General features: G+C 42.4%; 1 protein-coding gene across 6 annotated transcripts in view; it reads left to right on the top strand.

The window, feature by feature from the left end:
* The window catches only part of ARB2A (ARB2 cotranscriptional regulator A), a 182,165-nt gene that overhangs the window by 14,926 nt on the left and 142,874 nt on the right, over positions 1-24,365 (top strand). For all 6 annotated transcript variants that reach the window (XM_068119912.2, XM_068119911.2, XM_078779792.1 and 3 more), the window contains one exon: positions 5,813-5,992. In XM_068119912.2, coding sequence (XP_067976013.2) covers positions 5,813-5,992 — 180 coding nt within the window. The remainder of the gene's footprint in view (positions 1-5,812; positions 5,993-24,365) is intronic.

The following is a 24,365-nucleotide window of genomic DNA, read 5'->3' on the forward strand; positions in this document are numbered from 1 at the left end:
GATCAGAGAGGAATTTCCTAGTTTGCGGACAGCGTTCAGGGCTGCAAGTTTAGTTGATATCTTGCTGGTTGTATCGCACCAGTCAGCGCATGGAGTGCTGGGAGACACTTTGTGAGCTCGTCTCCCAGCGCTGTGCAGATATCATGGAGTGGTAATATTGATCTTTTCACTCCTGAGTTGCGGACGAGCCAGAGCTCTTGGAGGCCAATATCTCTCCAATTGACTGTGATGTGGTATAACAGGCACACAAAGACATCTGTGTCACCTGATGACAGCGTCAAGGATGTAGGTCCTGACCGGTGACTTAGAATGTCCTGCACATGAAACATCATCCTGTCATCAACTTCCTCGTGTGTGCAGTTGAGCCGAGGGAATGGAGAAGCACACCCAGATGACACCAACCATGACTGTGGTGATATACCAAGGTATAGCGGTTTGGTGCCTTGATAATTGGTGGTGAGCCACTCAACATAGAATGCCTGGAAAGCAGTTTTGCTGATGGAAGACGACCAAAAGTTCTCTAATACCACTGGAACATTTTGGTTCGGTGATATCACATCAAGGACCACCATTTCTGTTGACTTTCCTCTTCTCCCCCTCTCTCCTTTCTTGATGCTGTCCTCTCTGTAAGCGTCGAAAACGATGTGGATCTCATCATAAACCTGCAAATGGAGATAACAATCAATGGCACACACAAATAAAAGTAATGCTCACGCACGACCTAATGATCCCATTGAGTGAGAAAATGTAAAACAAAGCATTGCAAATGGATATAGTACTAAGGTACAAAAAAGAAAACAATGTATTGCTAATTGAGGTTTCAGTACCCAGTGATTTTGGCCGAAACAATGCAGGACTCAAGAAAATGTCCAAATATCAAGACCTCTAGAATGAAGTGAGAAGATCCTGGAAGCTGAAGAGCACCAAAATTGTACCAATTGGTTATTGGAGCAACGGGAATGACAAAAAAGAATCTCCGAGATCTTTAAAAAAAACATCCTTGGGAATATTACTACAAATGAACAGCAGTTGGAAGCTGTCTGGGGCTCGGTGATGATCCTTAAAAGAGCCCTCGGACCAAAACTTTGAGAACAAGAAAACTTCACAAACTGGTCCATGAATCATGATCCCGTACCAAAACAGAGATGGATACTTCGAGACCAGGGAAGACTCCATTCCACTTTCTCCACATATGGAGATAACAACCAATGACACACACACACACACACACACACACACACACACACACACACACACACACACACACACACACACACGCACGCACATTTATTTTGTACACACATTGACACGCACATTAGGTTGACAGTCGATTGTGTTGGACAAAAGACAGAAGCAGACACATTAATTGTTTTTTATGTAATTGATTGATTGGAACGAAAGTGAAATGCGATTTTAAATCATTGGAGGATAAATTGAAACCGCAGAAGCATTTATTAACATGTATTTTATATTCATATCTAGATGCAGTCCTGTAATTATTCCCATGCTAAAATAAATTGGGAATATTGTAATCGGCTCCATCTGTCTCCATCAGATCATCCGTCATGATATCCCCTCCTATTGAAACGGGTGTGCAGAAATGAACCAAACTTGGTGGAATTGCATCACTATTAAGAGTATAATATCTGATGTTCTTTTCACTTTGGCACTTCTGACAAGTCCAAATACTTAGCTGCTTTATCAATTTATGTTGATGGCTCTGATCGAGCAATAAATTGTGTATAATCCATCACATAACATATTCCAGATGCTTACTTACACGCCACGTGCTGTAGACGGTCATAATTGGACTTGTCATTATTTTCAGCTTCCTCAACTTCCTGTAGACTGGCCTCTTGACCTTCTTTATTGATGTGACGATATATTTGTATGCTACTGTTGTAGTACCCACATTAACAGCAATATATTTGATTGGTGAAATTTCCACTTATAGCTGATCGGCAAAAGGCTTGACCTACTGAATGAACAAACCACGATCAACTTGCAATGGTAGATGTTTAAAGAAGAATGCAGGTGTTTTTTTCCTACTAAAAAAGAATGCCGTTGGACTCTGGAGATTGAGATCAAGCCATTATGTTGGATTGCGATCGATAGACATCTCGACAGGAGAAAGACATGTTGGAGGCCTGAACCATGCTTACCGAATCACTTGCTGCACTTTCATCACAGCCCATTATTACAGAATGGAACTTCATTGAATCTTTCTGAAGAAGTTGGTGCATCTGGGTCAACAGCAATAAATGCTCCATGCAATTTTTCATTTATTAGACGTTTTATAAAATAATAATTTCTATTTTATAATAATAAATAAATAAAATAATAAATATAAATTTATAAAATAATAAAATTTTACAAAATTATAAATTAGACTTTCATTGTTTGATTGTGTAGTCAAACGTGTTCTTTGGAAGGTGCGACATTTCAAAAGGTGTGCGTTTTTTCACTTTAAACATAGGTGAACAAGCCTGGAGCGGTCGGTCATACAGGGGAGGCCAAGATGGTAAAAGTGCATCTTCGACTTGCGTTTGCTATTGAGCTCATTATAATTTAACTCCACATGGGGCGATGCATTGCCTACACCATCATCCATATATGTGATTGCTTTTACTTTACCGTAATTTATGGTGGACATTTAAGATACTGTGCAATATCAGGCACTGGTACCACGGTAGTATTATAAGGATTTTATAGAACAACGTTAACGTTTCTGACGTTTGGTTTTGGTTTGGCTCTGATTTGGCTCTGATTTGGCAATTTGTTGGTTTGGCTCTGATTTATTGTCTGGCGTTGAGGACATCCGTCCATTGTTGAGACAGCAGAAGCAGCATGTCCAGAGCACGGTTTGCGGTTAAAGTTTCTGGTGTTAGAAATTTCCTTGGAACACTTTGCATAAGTGAATTCAACTTGCATATCTGCTCTGTTATGTAAACCCCAAATTGACTCTTTTGAATACAGTACACTGTTCAGTTTCTCACCTACCATGTGTGCCTGTGCTTTTGCAGTCATTATCTGCTAGGGTGTGGACATTTTACTGATTTGATTTAAACCTCGATTTTTAGATTTTGATTTCAATTATGGCGTTAAATGTCGGACCTGAAAGGTCCACTCCTAATCCAGCCCGGATTACGACTTCTGCCTGGTTTTTCAGGGTTTTTTTTAACCTTGCTTTCTGAAAAATGATTTTTAGGGTTCAAAATACGTTTTTGGAACTGTCCCTTTCAGCAGGAGATCATACTCTTTAGTGCTCTTCGCTGCTGGAGCTCCAATGGTGATCACACATGTATGTGAAGCACTTCCCGTTTGGTTGAGTATCGCGCGTGAAGCATTCTGGAGCACTTTTGCCTTCCGTTCTGTTGCTGAATGCATAATCTGTGCTGCAAATCGACTTTTTATGCCTCTGCCGACAAAGTCGCCGAGGGCATTATGTTTTTGGGTTGTACGTCCGTCCGTACGGGCTAAACCTCGTTTTTCTCAGCAACCATATGTTCGATTGAGACGAAACTTTCAGGGTAGGAGTGACACCCATGCAGAATGTTTTTATGATAATTGCGATGTCATCGGTCACATTGCATGGCAGCTATCTTGGATTAAAAGCAACTAATTAAAAAAATATTTCTCAGAAACCGCTGAATGGAAAAATTTGAAACTTGACACATTGTCAAGTACTCCCAATGGGGAACAAAAGCATGATAATGATGACATCATAGGTGAAGTGGTATACCAGCCAAAAATGTTTTCATCGAATTCCTTATCCTAAAAATCTGAAATTGCAGGCACATGATCTATGACCCATTTGTATTGAAATATTTAATTTATGACATCATAGGTTACATAGTTTGGCAGCCATTTTGGATTGAAGGAAAATATTAAATAATTATATCTCTGAAACCGCTCACCCTATTGATGCAAAATTTTACAAATATCATCTAACAGCACTGTTGCATATAGTTTGAAAACGTTGTCATAGGTCGCATGGTTTGGCCGCCATCTTGGATAGAAAAACGAACCTAATCCGATCAACACGAAACTTCACAAACGTGATGCCCTATCCATACATATGCAGAGTGATGGCATCTACCCGTTGTGGGACTATGCGGAGGCATATTGGCGACACAGTTGCATTGTTCTAGTTTTCTGATGCTCACAGCACAGTTCTGTGTGGTATTTTATAAAAGACCCTGACAGTTGTCTGTACACTGAATTTGAATGGTTATGTTTCATTGTGAAATAGTCGTGTTATTATGTCTTTTGTAGCACAACACGAATACTGTTGAATGTTCTATTGAATTAATACGAACACTAATATGCTACTCTCTATCTGCCGAGCTGTGCCACAAAACTACAAGTTGATTCTCACTAATCCTCATTTTTGCTAATTTGAACGGTCTCCAGAGCATATCCCTGCAAATTATTGAGAGTCCACTGCGATGCGTGTGTGCATGCGCCTATGTGTTTTACAAATGTTCTAAAAATGACCACATTAAACAGCCTCGAATGAATTTGTCATGGCTTCTACAACACAAAATGACATTTAAATAATAAAATTTTGACATTTTCATAACAAAAGGCAGAATCTGCCAGTTAGTGGAAGTCTGGATTTTATGTATTATTGTGTTTTTAGTCTCATGTCTGTGTTTATCTGTTTGTGTTTGTTTCTGCATCCATATATTTTCGCTTTAAAAATGCATTTCTCTGTAACCACTTATCCGATCGATGCAGAACTTTAAAGATAGGAGGGGCTGGACTCCCAATGGAGAATATTTTATGGCTAACTCTGATGTCATAGGTCACATGGTATAGCAGCCATATTGGATTAAAGTAAAAACTTTGGACACAATTTTCTTCAAAACCACTTGATGAAGAAAAAAAGCCAAAAAAACTTGAAACTTGGCATATGTCATCAACGGGTATATCGGGTATATCGGGTCATAATGGTGACATCATTGATGAAGTGGTATTTCAGCCATAATTGGTTGAATTGAAATCTTTATCCGAATAATCTGAAACTTCATATATCTGATCTATGACCCGATGTGAGGGAATAATTATATTTATGACATTGCATAACCCATGCCAAGAAACTGTGACACTATAAGGTGCATGGATGATACAGGTATATGTGCCATAATATAAGTGGGCCATAATATTAGCGTGTTCAGTTGACCATGGCATTTTTGTTCAGAATGAACGTGCGAGGCCAGACTATGCGCTTTACGAATGCTGTTCTCATTATTATTTGAGGTCTCTTGTTATCCCCACGCTTTTTGAAAAAAATCAGAGGATATTTTAAACGGCTGTCTGTCACGTTATCTACTCCTAAACGGTTGGGCAGAAATTTACCAAACTTGGTCGATATGATCACTACATGGTACGAATGTGCAAGAGCCATGTCAAGAGTCAAATGGTCAAGTACTGAAAAATGCGATTATGGGTCCTTTTTTAACATTTTGAAATGAGACTTTGTATTTGCAATCAACATTGGGGGATGCATGAAATATGTAACTGTTTTTTTGGATCTGACCCCCGGTTCATTCCCTAGGAGGTGGGGGCTTGGGTCACAGGACTCAAAACGAGAAGAAATTTCAAAATTTGATATTGAGTCATTCCTGGTGGAACTTTTTGCCATCTTTCAACTTTCCTTTAGTTGGGAAGTGTGGGGATTTGCTATGGTGTGCCATCGACTTTGCTCTAGTTTTTTTTATCATGGCAATGCCATATGATTATTTTGAGGATAATTATCAAAATATGCAAATTGCTCTCATGAAAAAGAAATGCTTCCTGTTTTGCACAGGTTGGTGACAAACCACAGACATTTGTGTTTGAGAGTGAAGATGCACGTAAAGCAGATAAGTTGCTGGTCCTCATCCATGGCAGTGGGGCAGTGCGAGCCGGTCAGTGGTCCCGCCGTATCATCATAAACGACAACCTCGACGAAGGCAGTCAGATTCCTTATGTGGAAACTGCCAAGAAGGTACACTGTGGGGCCATCTACGTGTTACGACACATGGAGGACAAGTTAAGAAAAATATTTGGAAAGGAGGTAGAGTATGATGAATATAAGGGAAACGATGTTGGAACTTATGGGGAATAAAAAGAGGAATTGAAGTGGCTCGTGGGGAAGTGTGGTGAGGGGTCAGGGTGGTTTGGCGTGTTCGGAGTTATTTGGCAATTATTGATTGAATATATGTGCCTCACTCACTCTACAATACTCTTGGGTTGGAGTTAAAACTGTATTTATAAAATATGACAAGTCAGGAGACGACGATGGTTCACGAGCGAGCGGTTCAATGACAAAGGACGGACTATAACCGAAACAGGCCCTGACAGGCCAGGCCCGGAAATGTCAAAACGAAGGGTAATGACCTTGAAATGAGATAGAAAATAATGTATAATCAGTTATGAGGTTAGTTAGCTTCACAATACTGAAAATTCGGTTCGATTCCGACAACTTTGAGACTTTGACCATTGTGACCTTCAAAGGTCAAAGGTCGAAGATTCTGAAATTTGTTGGAAAACTTGTATTTCATGATGTATGTGATAATAATATAAGATCATGTATGACATTTCATCCTATCAGGAAGCGAACAATGTAATAAAACCATCAAAAATCGACTTTTCTAAATTTCGTGACCTTGTGACCTTGACCTTGGGGTGAAAATAAAAAATCGAGCTCCGTGGGGCTAGACACATGACATTGGCCGAACCAAATATCGAAACCCCTGTTGGATTCCACCAACTCCCTCGGAGAAGATGTAGCTTGAACTCGATTACCCCCTAAAAAGACATCTTTTTCGTGCATCACTCCGCCCACAATGGGCGCAATACGCCCACTCTAGGCAGGACACAACTAGATCATGATATCAACCTCCCACCCAAGTTTCATCAAGATCGGATGATATCATCGGGTAGTTATCATCGGGTAGACAGACAGACAGACACACAGACAGACACACAGACAGACACACACCCATGACGAATATAATGCTCACTGTTTGATAACTCGTGAACCAATATAGTGGTCACTCTGTTTGATAACTCGTGAACCAATGATGACAAATTATCTAATTGTACACAAAGGTCGGATGTGTTGATGACATCCCACCTTTGCATAATGCATGGCATATTATGACTTCTTACAAGTGACTGATTTATTTATCCTTGTACAGTAAGGTATTTATTAGGCTATACTATATTATATACCAAGCTATTTATTGAGGTATTTATTATTAACTTATAATTTTTCAAATTCCTTTCTGTCGTTGTCTTTCCAACAATTACAATCACACACTATTCCTTCATTACTGAGCCAATCCTCTTTACGATTTTGAAAGTGAGTTATAGTGCCTTCGGAAAGGATTCACATCCCTTGACTTTTTCATATTTTGTTGTGTTGCAGGCTAAAGTTAAAAAGGAATGAATTGAGATTTTTTTTTGTCAGTGATCTACACATATTGTGTCTCTTCTTCTTCTGTATTTTATTTTATTATCTTTCCTCCTCCTTGGTTACTTTTCATTGTGTACATAATAGGTAGAAATAAATCATATTCGTATTTCCTACTGTTGTCTTCCTCTTCTTCACATCCTTCGTCTTTGTCTTTTCCCCATTGAAAACCTGTGGCACGATTTGGCCAACGTTCAAGGATCGGGTCTAGTCTCTGTTAATAGTTCGTGCCGCGGTTGCTAAAACCGCTCGGCAATTAACATCTGTCCACGGTACGAACGGGGCTGTGCACCTGCCTTTCCGGAGGTAGCTGGGCAGCGTCAGGGACCCCGTCGGTCAGTCAGACGAGGGGATTAATCCCCCCTCGGTAAGGGGAACAGAGGCCGACGTTGGGTTCCGTAACAATTCTTGTGCCCCGCCCCTTGTATCTCGTTTTTCTTCCGCCTCTGCTCCTTCTTTCTCAAATCCACGTTCTCGCTTGGAGACTTTTCCCAGATTGTTTTTCATGGTTTTCATGGTTCTGTTTGGATATTGTTGGAATATGTTTAAACCACAGCCGTGATGCTGACGCCCCCCCCCCCCCCCCCCAGAATTTCCATGTTTTAAACGTTTCCCAGTGTGTACCCTGGTCAGAATAGGTACACCGTATCCCTGCGTGTCGTAAGAGACGACTAAGAGGGTTGGCGTCAGGAAGGGCATCTGGCCATAAAAACATTGCCTCAAAAAGAGAACCATGACAATTACAACTACATATGGGCAGGGTGCAGCCCGAAGTGGAGATCGGTTTCTGAGGTTTGGGACATGGAATGTAGGGACAATGACAGGGAGATCAGGAGAAGTGGTGGAAGTATTGGTCAGAAGAAGAGTGGACATATGTTGTGTGCAGGAGACGAGATGGAAGGGAAGTGGTGTGAGAATGGTGAAGGGTAGGCAGGGACAGAAATACAAGTTTGTGTGGCAAGGGTGCCCGGAGGGCGTGAATGGTGTTGGTGTCCTCTTTTCTGAGGAGTTTGTAGACAGTGTGGTGAGTGTGACTAGAGTGAGTGATAGGTTGATGATGGTGAAAATGATGATTGGAAAGCTCTTGGTGAACGTCATCTCGGGATATGCTCCGCAGGTTGGTCGACGCGATGAAGAGAAGGACAAGTTCTGGTGTGCGATAGAGAAGCTGATGGAAAACGTGAAAGATGAGGAAGTTGTTGTGGTGGGAGGAGACCTGAATGGACATGTGGGAAGGAGTATGGATGGTTTTGAGGGAGTTCATGGGGGTTACGGATATGGTGTGAGAAATGGAGAAGGTGAAAGGATTTTGGAGTTTGCTGATGGAGCTGATTTGTTGATTTGTAATACTCAGTTCCAGAAAGAGGATAATAAGCTTGTTACATACACGTCAGGTGGGTCGACGACAACCGTTGACTACCTGATGGTGCGTAGGCGAGAAAGGGGGCACCTCCGGGACACAAAGGGGAGGAGGCTGTTTCACAGCACCACTTGGTTGTTTGCGACATAAGGGTGAAAGGTGCGAGGAGAGCTCGGCGGGTGAAGTACCAACCGAGAATGAAGGTGTGGAGGTTGAAAGAGGTGACAGTAAGGGAGGCATTAAAAGAGAGGCTGAGTGGGGTAGAGGATGATGTGGTTGAGCTTGAAAGTGGTTGGATGTCAATGAAAGCTAGTCTGTTGGGAGCCGTTGGTGAGGTATGTGGATGGACAAAAGGACCACCGAGGCACTCGGAAACATGGTGGTGGGATGATGAAGTTGGAAAGAGGATTGACGAGAAGAGGAAGAAGTTCAAGGAGTGGCAGAAGGCGAAGGGTACGGGAGCAGAAACAGCAGAGCATGAAAGTTATAAGGCAGCCAGTAAGGCTGCAAAGAAAGAGGTAGCAAAGGCGCAGGAGGCATGTAGGAAAATGTTCGGAGAGCGCTTGGATTCGGAAGAGGGTCAGAAAGCAGTATTCAGGATTGCAAAGCACATAGCAAAAGAGAGGTGTGAGGTGATGGGGGTGAGTTGCTTGAAGGATGAAGTGGGACAAATCGTTGTCGACCCAGATGGAATTAAAGGAAGATGGAAAAGATATATGGAAATGCTGTTGAATACAGAGAATGAATGGGTTGGCAACATAGAGAGTAACCCAGTTTTAGGACCGGCAGAGAAGATAACTGAGAAGGAAGTTGAGGAAGCGATAAAAGCAATTAAGAGTGGAAAAGCGGGAGGGCCGACGGGAGTTGTGGGAGATATGTTGAAGGCAGCAGGAAGTTGGGGTGTGAAGAGAATGACAGAGATCTGTAATCTGGTGGTGAAAGAAGGCCGCATTCCAGTGGATTGGGAACTGAGTACCGTCGTCCCTCTATACAAGGGGAAAGGTGACCCTCTGGAGTGTGGCTCGTACCGAGCGATAAAGTTATTGGAGCATGGAATGAAGGTATTGGAAAGGGTGTTGGAGAGGAGGATAAGGAATAAAGTGAAGATCGACGAAATGCAGTTTGGATTCATGCCAGGAAGAGGAACGACAGAGGCGCTTTTCATTGTGAGGCAGTTGCAGGAGAAGTACATGGAGAAGAGGAAGAAGTTGTTTTTTGGGTTTGTTGATCTGGAGAAAGCATTCGATAGGGTTCCACGCAAAGTATTGACATGGGCATTGAGGAAGTTAGGAGTGGAGGAATGGTTGATCAGAGTAGTGATGGCAATGTACAAAAGAGCGCGCACAGCTGTAAGGACGAAGGACGGGAACAGTGGTGAGTTTGAGGTGAAGGTGGGAGTGCATCAGGGGTCAGTACTAAGTCCACTACTATTTGTAGCTGTGATGGAGGTGCTGGCTCAGAACGTAAAGGAGGGTTTACCGTGGGAGTTGTTGTATGCAGATGATCTGGTGTTGATTGCGGAAAGTATGGATGGACTGAAGGAAAAGATGAACAAGTGGAAGGAATGTATGGAGACAAAAGGTCTGAAGGTGAATATCGGAAAGACGAAGGTGATGGCAAGTGGTAAAGCATGTGGTGAGGTGGAAAGAACTGGGAAGTGGCCGTGGGCTGTGTGCAGGAAGGGTGTCGGAGTGAACTCCATTCAATGTACAATGTGCGCTGAGTGGGTTCATCAAAAATGTAGTGGTCCGAGAGGGTCATTTACCAGTGTGGCAGCTACATTCAAATGTAAGGTGTGCACAGAGGGAGCTGCAGATGGAGGAAATGTTGAGTTGGATCTTGGAGACGGCGTGAAGATGGGAGGTGTGAAAACATTTTGCTACCTCGGAGACATGCTGAATGGAGAAGGTGGATCAGACTCGGCAACGGTTGCTCGAGTGAGATGTGCATGGAAGAAGTTTCGGGAACTGAGTGGCGTGCTGATGAGGAGGAGAGTGTCGCTGAAGCTGAAGGGAAAGGTGTATGCTGCATGTGTGAGAAGTGTTATGATTTATGGGAGCGAGACATGGGTAATGAATGTAGAGCAGCAACGAAGGCTGGAAAGGGTGGAAATGCGAATGGTTCGATGGATGTGCGGAGTATCGTTGAGAGAGAGGAAGACAAATGATGAATTCCGAAAGATGATGGGAATATTGCCTGTGATTGATGCTGTGAAGAGGAACAGGTTGAGATGGTTTGGTCATGTGTTGAGGAAGGATGAAAGTGACTGGTTGAGAAGAGTGATGGAAATTAATGTAGAAGGAAGTAGAGGACGGGGAAGACCGAGAAAGACTTGGCTAAAGATGGTGGAAGAAGAAATGCGGGCAAGGGGGTTAACAAGGAGAGATGCAGAAAATATGGCAAAATGGAGAAGATTGTCATGGGGAACGCAAGGCTAACCCCCGCTCTCGCAGGGAAAATGGCCTTAAAATGCATGTTGTTGTTGTTGTTGATCTACACATAATACACTGTAATGTCAAAGTTGGAATGAATTGAGATTTTTTTTTTGTCAGTGATCTACACATAATACACCGTAATGTCAAAGTTGAATTTTTATGCTTCCGTTGACGATGTCACCAGAGGCATTACGTTTTTCGGGTTGTCTGTCTGTCCGTCCGTCCGTGATGGGTTTTTGTTACCACAATAACTTGAGAACGGTTGAAGGGATCTTGGTCCAACTTGGCACAGGTTTGTATTATGAGGTAAAGATTAACTGATTAGATTTGGGGTCACGAGGTCAAAGGTCAGAGGTCATATTAGGTAAAACTCCTGTTACCGTGATAACTTGTGAACCAGTGATGGGGTTCTGACCAAAGTTGGTAGAAGTGTGTATTATGATGCAAAGATGAACTGATTTGTTTTTGGAGTCAAGAGGTCGAAGGACAAATTTCAGACTTCCTATCAGGTAAAAATTCTGTTACCGAGCTAACTTATGAACCAGTCATGGTATCTAAGGCTGAAGGTATCCAAGTCACACTTGGTACAAGTATGTATAATGATGAAAAGATGGACTGATTAGATTTGGGGTAAAGAGATCAGAGGTCATGTTAATGAAAAATAATGTTGCCGCGCCAACTCGTGAACCAGTGATGGGATTTTCAACAAACTTGGTATAAGTATATATGATGCAAAGATGAACTGCCATCAAGAGGATTATGCCATCAAGAGGTCAAAGATCAGAGGTCATATCAGGTAAAAATGTGAAAACTTAAGAACAGCTGAAGGGATTTAAATCAAACTTGGTACAAGTATATATAATGATGTAACCATGAACTGATTCGATTATGGGGTCACTAGGTCAAAAGTCAGAGGTCCCAAAAAATTATGATACTGTTCTAACGTGTGAACCGGTGATGGGTTTTTTGACCAAACCTGGCATACATATGTACTGTATATTATGATGCAAAGATGAACTGATTATATTTTGGCATCAAAGGTGAGGAGTGAGGTGATTTTGTGATTTTGGTGAGGTCAGAGGTCATGTCGGGTAAAATGTGATACTTGAGAATAGCTGAATGGATTTAAATCAAACTTGGTACAAGTATGTATAATGATGTAATAATGTGGGCGAAGGTATATCGTTCGACACCGTGACTTCGAGGAGTGTCATTGTAGTTTTTTTTTTAGAAATTATTACAAAATAATTAAAAATGAAATACAGAAATATCTAATTTACATAATTATTCAACCTCCTAAGTCAATACTTCGTAGAAGTGTCTGGCAGCGATTGCAGCTTCGAGTCTTCTTGGGTATGTCTGTATCAGCTTTGTACATCTGGATTTGGGGAGTTTCTCCCATTCTTCCTTGCAGATTTGCTCAAACTCTGTGAAATTGAATGGGGAATGTCAGTGAATAGCAATCTTCAAGCTTAGGCTTTCCACAGATTCTCAATGGGATTCAAGTCTGTTTTGGCAGGGCCACTCGAGGACTTTCATGTTCTTTTTCTACAGCCATTACTGTGTTGCTTTGGCTGTATTCTTTGGGTCATTGTCCTATTGGACCATAAATCTTCACCACAGTCTTAGGTCTATTGCACTCTGAAGCAGGTTCTCCTCCAGGATTTGTCTGTATTTGGCTCCATTCATTGTTCCCTCTATCTAGTATTGTTCTATTATTATTGAGCCTGGTGTTGGCTTAGTGGTTAGGGTGCCGGCTTGGGATCCGATGAACCTGAGTTCGAATCCCGGTCGATCGCTGAATTAACACCAGGGGGGTTGACTCAGCCTGTCATCCTTCTGAGGTCGGCAAATTGAGTACCAGCTTGCTGGGATGAATGATCCCGGTGTGTACCCCGGCTTAGAATAGGTACACCGTATCCCTGCTCATCGTAAGAGGTGACTAAGCGTTGGCGTCAGGAAGAGCATCCGGCCATAAAAACTGCCTCAAAAACGGAACCATGAGGTCATGGGGCCCGCAAGGCTAACCCCCGCTTTAGCGGGGAAAAAATAGCCTCAAAACGATCATTCATTCATTCATTGTTCCCTCTATCCTTACAGGTCTCCCACTCACTGCTTCTGCAAAGCATCCCGACAGAATCATGCTGCCACCACCATGCTTCATGATAGGGGTGGTGTTAGATGGGTGATAAGCTGTGCTTGGTTTCCGCCAGGTGTAGTGCTTTGCATTCAGGCCAAAGAGTTAAATTTTCGTCTCGTCAGACCACAGAATCTTTTGCCTCATGCTCTCTTTCACGTTCCTTTATGCAAACACCAGGCATACTTTCATGTGCCTTTTTCTCTAGAGGTTCTTCTGGCTATCCACTCCCATAAAGCCTACATTTGTGAGATGCTGCAGAGACTGTTGTCCTTTCGGTAGGTTCACCCATCTCAGCCAAGGAACTCTATAGTTCTATCAGTGGGCATTGGGGTGGGATCTTGGATCTCTCTCTCTACGTGACCAAGGTCCTTCTTGTCTGGTTGCTCTGTTTGGTCAGACTGCCAGCTCTAGGAAAAGTCTGGGTAGTTCCATATTCTTTCCATTTCCTAATGATGGAGCTCTTTTTAATTCTAATTTAAATTGCTCGAATTTATTTTAATCCTTTTAAAATTCAGGCTATAACACAACAAAATGTGAAAAAGTCAAGGGGTGTGAATACATTTTGAAGACACTGTACTCTGGGCCCAACAGACCTAAGCTCGATCATATATATATACATATATTATTATTATTATTTTTTTTTGATTTATGCCTCCATGCTGATTTTAAGGGGTCAAAGGTGTAACATTATAACGACACATTTTGTCTTGTATTCACGTTGATAGAGATGGAATTTAGGTTGTTTTTTTTGTATGCAAAGTTGAGGCTCATGGAGGAGCTAGAACGGATCACGAAGGAGCAGCAAAAAGAGTGGACAAACACCCTAACAGCAAGATTGAGGGGAAAAAAATGTCGCGAGACTTAGACAAGTAATGGGTGTGGAGAAGAATTATGGATGAGGGGAGCATGCAGGGGGTGGATAAGATAGATACATAAGGAAATTCTCAGGAAGAAAAAAACTGGAAATTTAGAAAGAGGTGGGTTTGGAAAAAGGAGGGTTGTAGAAAAGGCATTTCCAGGTTACATAAATACATCCCATAAGGATACATACCAAAATCTCAAATGAGTTATCTTTGGGATTATGCATGGCTCAAAGGTCAAAATCGTTGCAAATTTTAGGTTTTTAGCTTGCCATGCCTCTGTATATCAACCAATCCAGACAAAAAAATGATCTTTATCATACTTTATCACAGCGTCTTCCAACTGGCCAAATCTCACTCGATCTGCATCTCGTTTGATCACAGCCACCTCTTTAAATTCGGATTTGAACAAGATTTCCCAGTGGGGAAAATGTAATCAAGTTACATTTAATGCTTCTAAAACTCATTTTCTTCCCACCTCTCTCTAAAACTCCTCTCAACTCTCCAATCTCCGTTGAAAGCTCCACAATTGCACGATGTGATTCAATAAACCTACTAGGTATTACCTTTACATCAATTTTATCTTGGAATCTACACATTACACAAATAGATAAGTCTGCCTCGAAGAAACTAGGAGTCATGTTCAGATGTCGAAGATTCTTCTCCTCTCAACAGTTGCTTCAACTATATAAAGGATTGATTCGTCCTTTTATAGAGTACTGCTCTCACATCTGGGGAGATTCTAGCTCCACATATTTACTGGACAGAACTGAATCCAAAGTAATCCGACTCATCAACTCAACCAATCTGACCCCAAAGCTCGACCCGCTCGAATTACGCCGCAATGTTGGCTCTCTTTCACTTTTCTGCAGATATTACTTCAGTAGCGAGACCACGGAATACTCGAAAAGCCACTACATCTCATGATTATCGTGTGGGCATTGACAAGCCAAGGGTGGGCTGTTATGATGTTTGTTTCTTCCCCACCACTGCCAAACTCTGTAACTCTTTGCCTTCCCATGTCTTTCCAAACACTTATGATCTTTTTCTTTTCAAAAAGGAGATTTTTTTTTTACTTTCTCAAAAACTCATAGATTATTCTCTCTTTCTTCTCTTTTCTATCAATGTAGCTCTTTTAAGGCCTGTCCTCGATGAGGACTATATAGTCTGTGACTGCAGCCTTCAACATTAAAAAAACTAAAGCAGGCAAACTTTTTCTGGTGTATTATTTTGAGTTTTACCGAGGCTAAAGGTTGAAATTGGTCACAAAATGACATTCATGGCCTGCTCAAGCTATATATGTACGCCATCTTCATTTTGAAAGCATGCTATTTCAGTTGTATTTCTTTCTTTACAATTGGATTCATGCCTGTTCTCAAAAACTCAGCTGATGTATCAAATTTATGCTTCTTTGATATCTGCCAAAAGCTTCAGTTGTACTTAACATGTCCAAGCGTCGGTTCTGCCAAAGCAGTTTCTTGGCTCGAGTTGCAATCCTGGATGAGTCACCACTCCAACACAGGAAGTCAGGACAATAAGTTGGAGTTTGGCGAGGGTGCCGGCAATACCTCACATACTCTTCACAAAGGACACATGGGATCTTTACAATCCACAAACTAATGCTGGCAGACAGGGGCCCAGTTTAACATCCATTCAAAGGATGGCACAAACATTGATGAATCATCCTGCCTGTGAAACCCAATATGACTGTTTATAGCTGGTTTGAAATTCAAACCTAAGCTATACAGCTCAGTGGTGAGTGTGCATACCTCTAGGCAAACCTGCCAGTCAATTGAGATGTGGTGATTCTAAATTCAAGTTTTCATGAGGCTATCGACTTTACTGGGTTTTTTTTTTTTTCAAACAAAAGGGGGCGCAGTTGGACTGAAAATCACTCCACAGCATGCAGCAAGCAAGAACATCAACACTTGTTTCCCTTTCACGTACGTAGTGCTGTTGAATATGGTAGGCTGGAAGGATATCTCACAAATAGCTGTCTGGTATAGGTCTTCTTGACCAAGCTATAAACTATTACCCTGGATTTCCACAATCAGGGTATATTGCATCAATGAGTCACCAACCTTATATATGGGAAGTTGAGCTTGGACCCGTTTGCTAGAATTTGTTGATCGATGTTAAATATCACTTGAAGATGTCTTGATATGTCACTTGAAAATAAAATATCAGGTTTATAGAAGAAAAGGCCATGAATTTATTCCCTATGCCAACGTGGCAAAATCTCTGATACCCTTTCTCCCCTGATGAAGAATCTACTGGAAATGTGTCTACAATTTGACAACATACTCACTGCAATAGAGCATCCTCGCCATTCATAAAGACTCAAGTCAACCAGACATTGTTTATTTCATTTGTAAAGTTCCAGCTATGTTGGTAATTCTACTGAAGATAAAATAAATCTAATTGGAAAAAATATTGATGAAACAACCATAATGAAAGAAGTGCAATAGATTTTAGAACTCTACCAAATAGTAATATACATATGAATGTCAAATGTAGGCAAGACACACAAACTTGTTAATAGTTTCACACCAATCACGCCCTCACTCCGACCTCCTCTCCCCCGACCAATGCCTTCCACCAACGCTGATTTGAAGTGATATATGGCTTTTCCAAATTGAAAGTTCAAGTGCAAATGTAAATGAAATGTGCTTCACTATGCAGGCTTCACCATTCATGACAAACTTTGTGACCACAATTCACATGTAATCTTGGTAGCTGAAGAGTAATTACACGAATGCATGCTTTTTGTACAGTTAATTACATTACCGCTGTACACAAAAAGGTGCAAAAACAGATCCTTGCAACTACAGACCAATTAGCTTACTTCCAATCATCAGCAAGATCATGGAATCCATCATCGTAGTTGATATGAAATCCTTCCTTTTCTCCAACAGCTTATCTGAGATCACCAATTTGGATTCAGACCAGGTCACTCCATCTTGGATATGCTGCCATCCACCATCAACCCCCTTCTGGTGAAACTCCCAAAAAATCCTGCACACCTCCCCTCATGTTTTCCTCTTCTCATAACCCCCCCACCCCCCACCACACTCCCTCCTGCCTGTGGAACCAACTTCCACATTCTCTTCAATGTCATTCTTCCCACCAATTCTTCAAGACAGGTGTCGACCACCATATCAGATTATCCCCCATCCAAAGCCGTGATCGTTTCTACCCCCGTTAACTTCCCCTCCTCCCACCTCACACCCCAAGCCCACCTCCTTCCAAACTTCCAGTTTCTCCTTCTTCAGGGTTTGCTTCTGTATCCATCTTGCCCACCCCATGCATCCTCCCCTCATTCCTCTCTACACCCATTATTTGTCCATGTTGTTCTTCAATCCTGCTGTTAGTGTTTCCCCCTGTCTCTCTACTGTTGCTTTTATTCTGTTGCATCCTGATCCATTAAGTGTACTATTTCTTCCATGAGCCTTGACCTTGTATACAAAAAAGAGGAACATACATTTAAAATTGGTTTAGCCAATTGGGCTAGCGGCTAGCGGCGGCTAAAATTTTTTTAACCCTGGTGTTGGGCTAGCGGCTAGGGTGCCGACTTAGGATCCTAGGATCCTGGGTTCGAATCCCGGTCAATCGCTGAATTAACACCAGAGGGGTTGACTCAGCCTGTCATCCTTCCGAGGTCGGCTAATTGAGTACCAGTTCACTGGTAATTCCCTGTTTGTCGTTAAAGGCGGCAAAAAGGGTTGGCGTCAGGAAGGGCATCCGGCCGTAAAACATTGCTTCAAAAAGGGGACCGAAAAACAACAACAACCACGGTTCCCGAAAAAGGCCAACCCCCGCTTTGCGGGGGAAAATGGCCTCTAAAGGTGGTTATATACATTTAAAATTGGTGAAAAAAGTACAAAAATAATGTTAGTCGGCTAATATATTGATGATCGTGGTTCTTACGTAAATCCAAACCCTTTCTCAACAATCCCCTCACTCTCACTGTACACCATTAATGCAGCTATCCGAACTTTCTCATACACATATATATTAAATGGATGGCCTGAAACTGACCCGGCATCATGGATTGCTTCAAGATAATGAGTGCCCATTTGCATTGCATCAAGAATGCACTTTGATTTGTGGGGTTTCTAATGGTGCACTCTTAGCTCTGTGATAAACAAGGGAATGTGCAGAGGGTGGGAGAAGGACTGTGAGAAAGTAAGAGTAAGGAGGAGAGGCCATCTCCCTTGGTCAGTACTATTACCACCCAAAAGGCACATAAGTCTTTGGGGTCTGTAGGAATTTGAATCGACACCAATTTTGAGTTAAGTTTCATCTTATCCTCCCAGGATGCACTAGAAGAAGTTACGAATTTCAGCCATTACGCTCTAGCGGGGAAAATGGCCTTAAAACTATCATTCTATTTCATCTTATCCTCCCCACGTCTCCTATCCTCCCAGCATCCCCACATATCCTCGTACCCTCCCCGCATACCCTCACACCCCTCTCCCCACACACCTCGTACCCCCTTTCTCCCCACATCCTATCATATATTCCCTGCATTCCCTCATACCCTCCCTGCATCCTCTTGTATTGTCTCCTCATCCCTTTCTTATACTTGGGCTAAGGCTCATAATAGAGCTGACACACACACACACACACACACACACACACACACACACACACACACACACACACACACACACACACACACACGGACATGCTGACAAGACAAACACTTAACACAGCCACTGCACTTGGGCGAAGTGCCATCACGACCATCACTTCCTGGGATACTCTGGGTATCAGTGACGTCATAGCAATGGCGCCGCTTTTCTCACCGTACTCAGTGGGGCATTTCCTTAAGATAAATTTCCTCCTCCCCATGGATGCCAACTGATGGGGATTGTCCGTGCTCTGTCCTTTTCAAGCAAGGAAGCAGCACATACCAGTTTTCAAGCCTTTGGTATGACTTGAACCGGTCCAAAGTGTTCCTTAGGAGACACCATCTCCTTACTGGATGGCTGTTGGCTCCCTATGGGAGCTCATCCACCCTTTGCCAGGTGTTGTTTTTGGTCCTGGCAGGGTGTTGCAGTCACACTCTCCACTGCAAAGCCAGTCAGGGGTGTTGGTTTCATCGCCAACAACCCATTTAGTCGCCGACCCTTGCACCCTTACAAAAATCCTGTGCCCCTAGCTTGTGCCCTCTACACTCCCTGCCCACACATCCCTTCTTCCCAGCTCTCCACCCACCTACTCCTGCTCCCTTTGCCCCCAATTCCTCCTCTTTCTCCCAAGCAGTGTGATCCACTAATATTCAAGCTCTAATGTCATGGACTTCTCTTTTCAAGTGACTGATGCAGCTCCAAATGTGTGCTGAACTGATGTCCTATTACAGTGTGCTTCTCTCTTGTGTCTCCTCTCTTGCATCTCTTCTCTTGCTTCTCATCTCTTGCTTCTCCTCTGTCTGCTCTCTTCAGCCTGTCCTTCACAGGACCCACCTCCCGTCTGCTTGTAAGACTGCTAACATCACTCTCTTTCACAAGAAAGAGGAAACATCTTTTCACCTACAGTGAATTAAACTTCCTTCCAATTATAAGCAAAGTGTAGTGGAGTCCATCATCACTGCTGATGCCGTCTTTCCTTGTTTCAAACAGCCTCATATATGACCATCAGTTTGCATCCCATTCACTCAACTTTGGAAATGCCGCTGCTACTCTACCACCAATGGTCCGAAGCCCTAAATGTCAAATAAGAGGTCAGGAATGTCTCTGTTGACACATTTCGCCAAATCAACAGTCTGGCATCCTGTTTTGCTTTCCAAGCTCGCTGCCCGCAACATACAAGTCCATCTTTATCAGTGACTTTCTGACTTCTGCCACTTGCTGAGTCAACATGTTTCTACCAATTTCCTCTCCTCTTCCAGTTGAGGCTGAAGTTCCCTGAAGCACAGTGTCTTCGGCCCAATCCTGTTTCTAGTACACATAAACGACCAATGTTCCAGATAAATATTTATTTCTCTTTGCAGAGGCCTCCATGTTATGTGGTGCCATACCCCCATCCCACTGACATGCATGCAGCAGCTGTGTGTCACTCTCTACTGATCGGGAATTGATTAAATGCTCGTCTGACGAATGGAACGTGTCTTCCAACCCTGGATAATCTCACATTCTCACATTGTTTCACAATCATGTCATTCCAGAAGGATCGTTAAATATATTCACCTGGGTTCAGTTGCTTGAACTGCTCGGCTTCACCATCAGCCATGACTTTCCTGGGCTAAACACATATCAAAGGTAGCCCCAAAAGGCAGCTGCACACTAGTAATGCTCCCTTGTTCCATGTCATTACGAGAAAAATCAAAGCTACTCAGCCGACAATGCCTTTGCCCATTGCTTATTGGGGGTACTCCTATCCCCTCTGGACCAGCACCCACAGTGGTCACAAAGGTCTCTTGTTGTTTTGTTGAAATCAAAGCTCTCAACATTACTAACATCTCTTATGATGAGGCAAGAGCACAAGGCCCGTTTCTTTCACTTTGCAGACAGGTTGGTGGCCTCTTTCTTTTCTTTTACCACCTGTCATTTCATCATGCTTCATCTGCATTTCTGCTTCTTCAACCCTCACCGGGTCATCCCGGATGCACATCTTCTTCCTGTACCCCCCACCGGATTAAATTCCTAAATCCAGGCTTACTGCACACTTCAACTCTTTTGTTCTTCTTTTTATGAAAATGTTTATGGAATCTCCTTCCTGAGGCTGTTCAATCCCACTCTTCCCTGCAAGGCTTTAGGTTGACGGTACACCACCATTTCATGTCATCCTCCATCCTTACACATGATATTTTCTATCCCATTAATGCTTCATAACTCAACCCTCTGCTTTCAGGTAACTTTTCCCTCCACTCCTTTCTCGCCTTTTTCCTGTTCATTCATTCATTGCCTTACTTGTTTTGTTCATCTGTTTCTTAACTGTCAGTATGTTGCCTTTTTGCCCTTTGTCACCTCACTTTTCCATTAATCCACAATTTTACCTAAAAAGGTGAGACCAAGAAGAATGAAGGAAGTGAAAAAGAGCAATACTGAAGTAGCTTTCATTTCTGTTCCCTATAATTTTGGTTAAATATGCAATGAAAAGAAATTGTTTCATTGTTGAAATCAAATTTATGTTTAACTATTCGCGTGCTGTTGGCCATGTTCAAGGCCTCACTGGAACGTGTTGTTGGCCACAATCGTGGCCCGCGTTATTGTTCAACAATCTGCATTGTTTGTTCCTGTTTGACGGCATGTGGGTATGTTCAGCATGGCCTTCAATGATTGGTTTCAAATTTATTACATTCTACTTTTTTGTGAGGTTGACGTTTATTGGCCAAAATTAATTCTCGATTGTGGAGTGTTTTTTTTTCTTTTTCGCCTTCTATACTGGCACAGTTAGCTCTGTTGTTCAAACCTCTGGAATCAAACCCCCTCTCATACATACATTCATCAACATCTTCGTCCAACTGACTCAGACTTCTCCCAAAGCATCTACCATCTCTGTATTTACAAGTGGTACATACATGAGAATCCCAATGCTACATGCCCCCTTCAGCCGCTGGACCGGTTTAATCGCTTATTGGCGAGTCATCATTGACAGTACAGACAGAAACGTACACCACCAATAAGAGTGTCAGGCATTCATTCATGAGATCATAGCTCTGCCCCCCTCTCTCATTGCCTGGCAGATTCCCATTGCTATCTGCTTTGCTCTTCTGGTCTCATGGGAACTCTAACCGGTGCACCCGGCGGATGGTTACAAGAGGTTTTAGACACGTTTCCTTAACATAATCCCTCTCTATCTATTACAAGCGCGACCCTCTGTATCATGCACATTCATACACAATCCTTAAGCTAACAGGTCCCTACCTCCTTGCATCAAGATTGACCTCCTACTCGCACATGGACCATACTACTCTATGCAGTTATATGTTTTCTAAGGTAATATCTAACCCCCACTACCTCATAAACATAACTATATATCAATTTGAAGTCAATTTGAAGTAAGGAAATGGCTACGTGTTCTGATTGGGCTGCGGGTGGTGGGTGGAGGGGGGAGGCAAGGGGTGGGCAGTCAGTTTGATGTTTGGGAATGGCTGCGTGTTCTGATTGGGCTGCAAGGGGACCAATCGGTTTGAAGTTTGGGAACATTTTCATGTACTGGTTGGACTGTGGGGGGACCATTCGGAATGAGGTTTCGGATGGATGTAATAAGAAGAGTGGGATTATTGGGCGGGCCTGCTTCTAGGTCAGGTATCTGGGTTATTGATTCTGTTTCTTGCACATCATGCCTGCCCCGGTCCCATATATATGAGTTTAAAAAGTCAGTTCTCCATCCTTAATCATAATTATGATGTCACCATCACAATGAGCTCACTGGGACCACTCGAGGGCAGCTGCAGTGTTTTAAAAGCCTGAATGGCAGGTTAATTATGCCATGGACAGAGGTAAGAGTATGGCTGTGAACATGTTTCATCCTGGTTAGGGATCATTAGCACAACATACTTTTGGATTACAAGTACAGCTCATTCTTGTAGCTGTGTATCGGTCTTGTAGCTCTCCAGCTGTTATATTATATATCCCAAATTTATCGTTAAAAATAATGCTTTCAACGATCAGCAAAGTAAATTTTTATTTAATTGGTATGGTAAACAATATTTTGGACGGTGGGTAGGGGTTGACCTATTCAAATAACATTTTGAATAAGCCTGGACCAAAGGCAAGTTATTGTTTTGAATATGAAAACCGATGATTTTTTAGTGAATGAGCTAATTTTAGGTGGTGGTCATCTGATCAAAGGTTAGCCTAAGAGCAGAAGCTATTGTGAATAAATTGGCATGTGGTTGGAATGAGGAACATCATTATAGAGCGGTCAAATAAAGTAGACGCATTTTGTAGTTATTAGAGGTAGTAATGATGCTCGAGTGATGCAGCAGAAAGTGATGCAGCCTGCAATGCCTATGGCAGCCTTGTGCCCTCGACTTGCACTCCTGTCTTTTTACCGCTTTTGTGAAAGTAGCAGCAGCTGAGGCCTTTGGTGCACAGAATGCCTCGAGGGTAACAGTGTTAATACTCTGTTCCCATCCCTTCTCAACTTCCCCATAAAACAAACTCAAAGCCTGTTTCCTTTCAGGAAATAATTATTTTTTATTTTCCCATTATTATAATTTCAGACCATTTGTTTGCAATAATTTTCCTTCTGTTATTATTTGCTGGTGTTTTGCCCAATGTATAAATCTACTTAACTTGTTTCATTTTGTCTTGTGTTCATTATAACTTCCAATGCTTTTTTGTATGAGACTCCCATAAGTTGTGCTACTCATAGGATGGCAGAAAAATATTAGGTTTTCTCCAACTTCCCTGAACGTTTGTGTAATAGTTCAACTGAAATATTTACTTAATAATCTGAGACCATATGTCAGGAGAACATTTTGTATAAATGGATAAATGCATCACACAGACAGGCTGTTTCAAAGTTATAAGCAAGAAAAATGCATACTCAAACTCAGGGTACTTCACATTGATAACACTAGGGCGTGCCCGTACTATATATATATCTAAAATTATATCCCCCCCCTCTATTTACATGAAATGGTTTGGTCCATTCGCAAAGCCAAAGCGAACGGCTTGCGAGTACGGTGACAATCCCCCCCCTCTATTTACATGAAATGGTTTGGTCCATTCGCAAAGCCAAAGCGAACGGCTTGCAGAGTTTGGTAAATAAATCGCCATAGCTCGGTAACTACTTCTCCGATTAATATGAAACCTTGAAAAGGCACATCCTCAGGTCCCCAGCAATATACCTGGCAAGTTTCAAGTATATCGGACCCGTGGTTGTCGAGAAACAGCGGTCACAGACAAACACACAGACACACACACATACATACACACACACACACACACACACACATACACACACACATACACACAGAGATTACTGGAATTATAGATAGACTAGGGCGTGCCCGCACGTACGTGCTTGCCCGTACGTGCGTGCAAAAAAACATGCGTGCAAACAACAACAACAACAAAAAAAAACTTTGAAACCACGTGGCAGTAACGACCACAGAACCCCCCCCCCTCTATTTACATGAAATGGTTTGGTC

The sequence above is a fragment of the Myxine glutinosa genome, chromosome 6 (genome assembly GCF_964187855.1).
Source record: "Myxine glutinosa chromosome 6, kmMyxGlut1.1, whole genome shotgun sequence".
NCBI lineage: Eukaryota > Metazoa > Chordata > Myxini > Myxiniformes > Myxinidae > Myxine > Myxine glutinosa.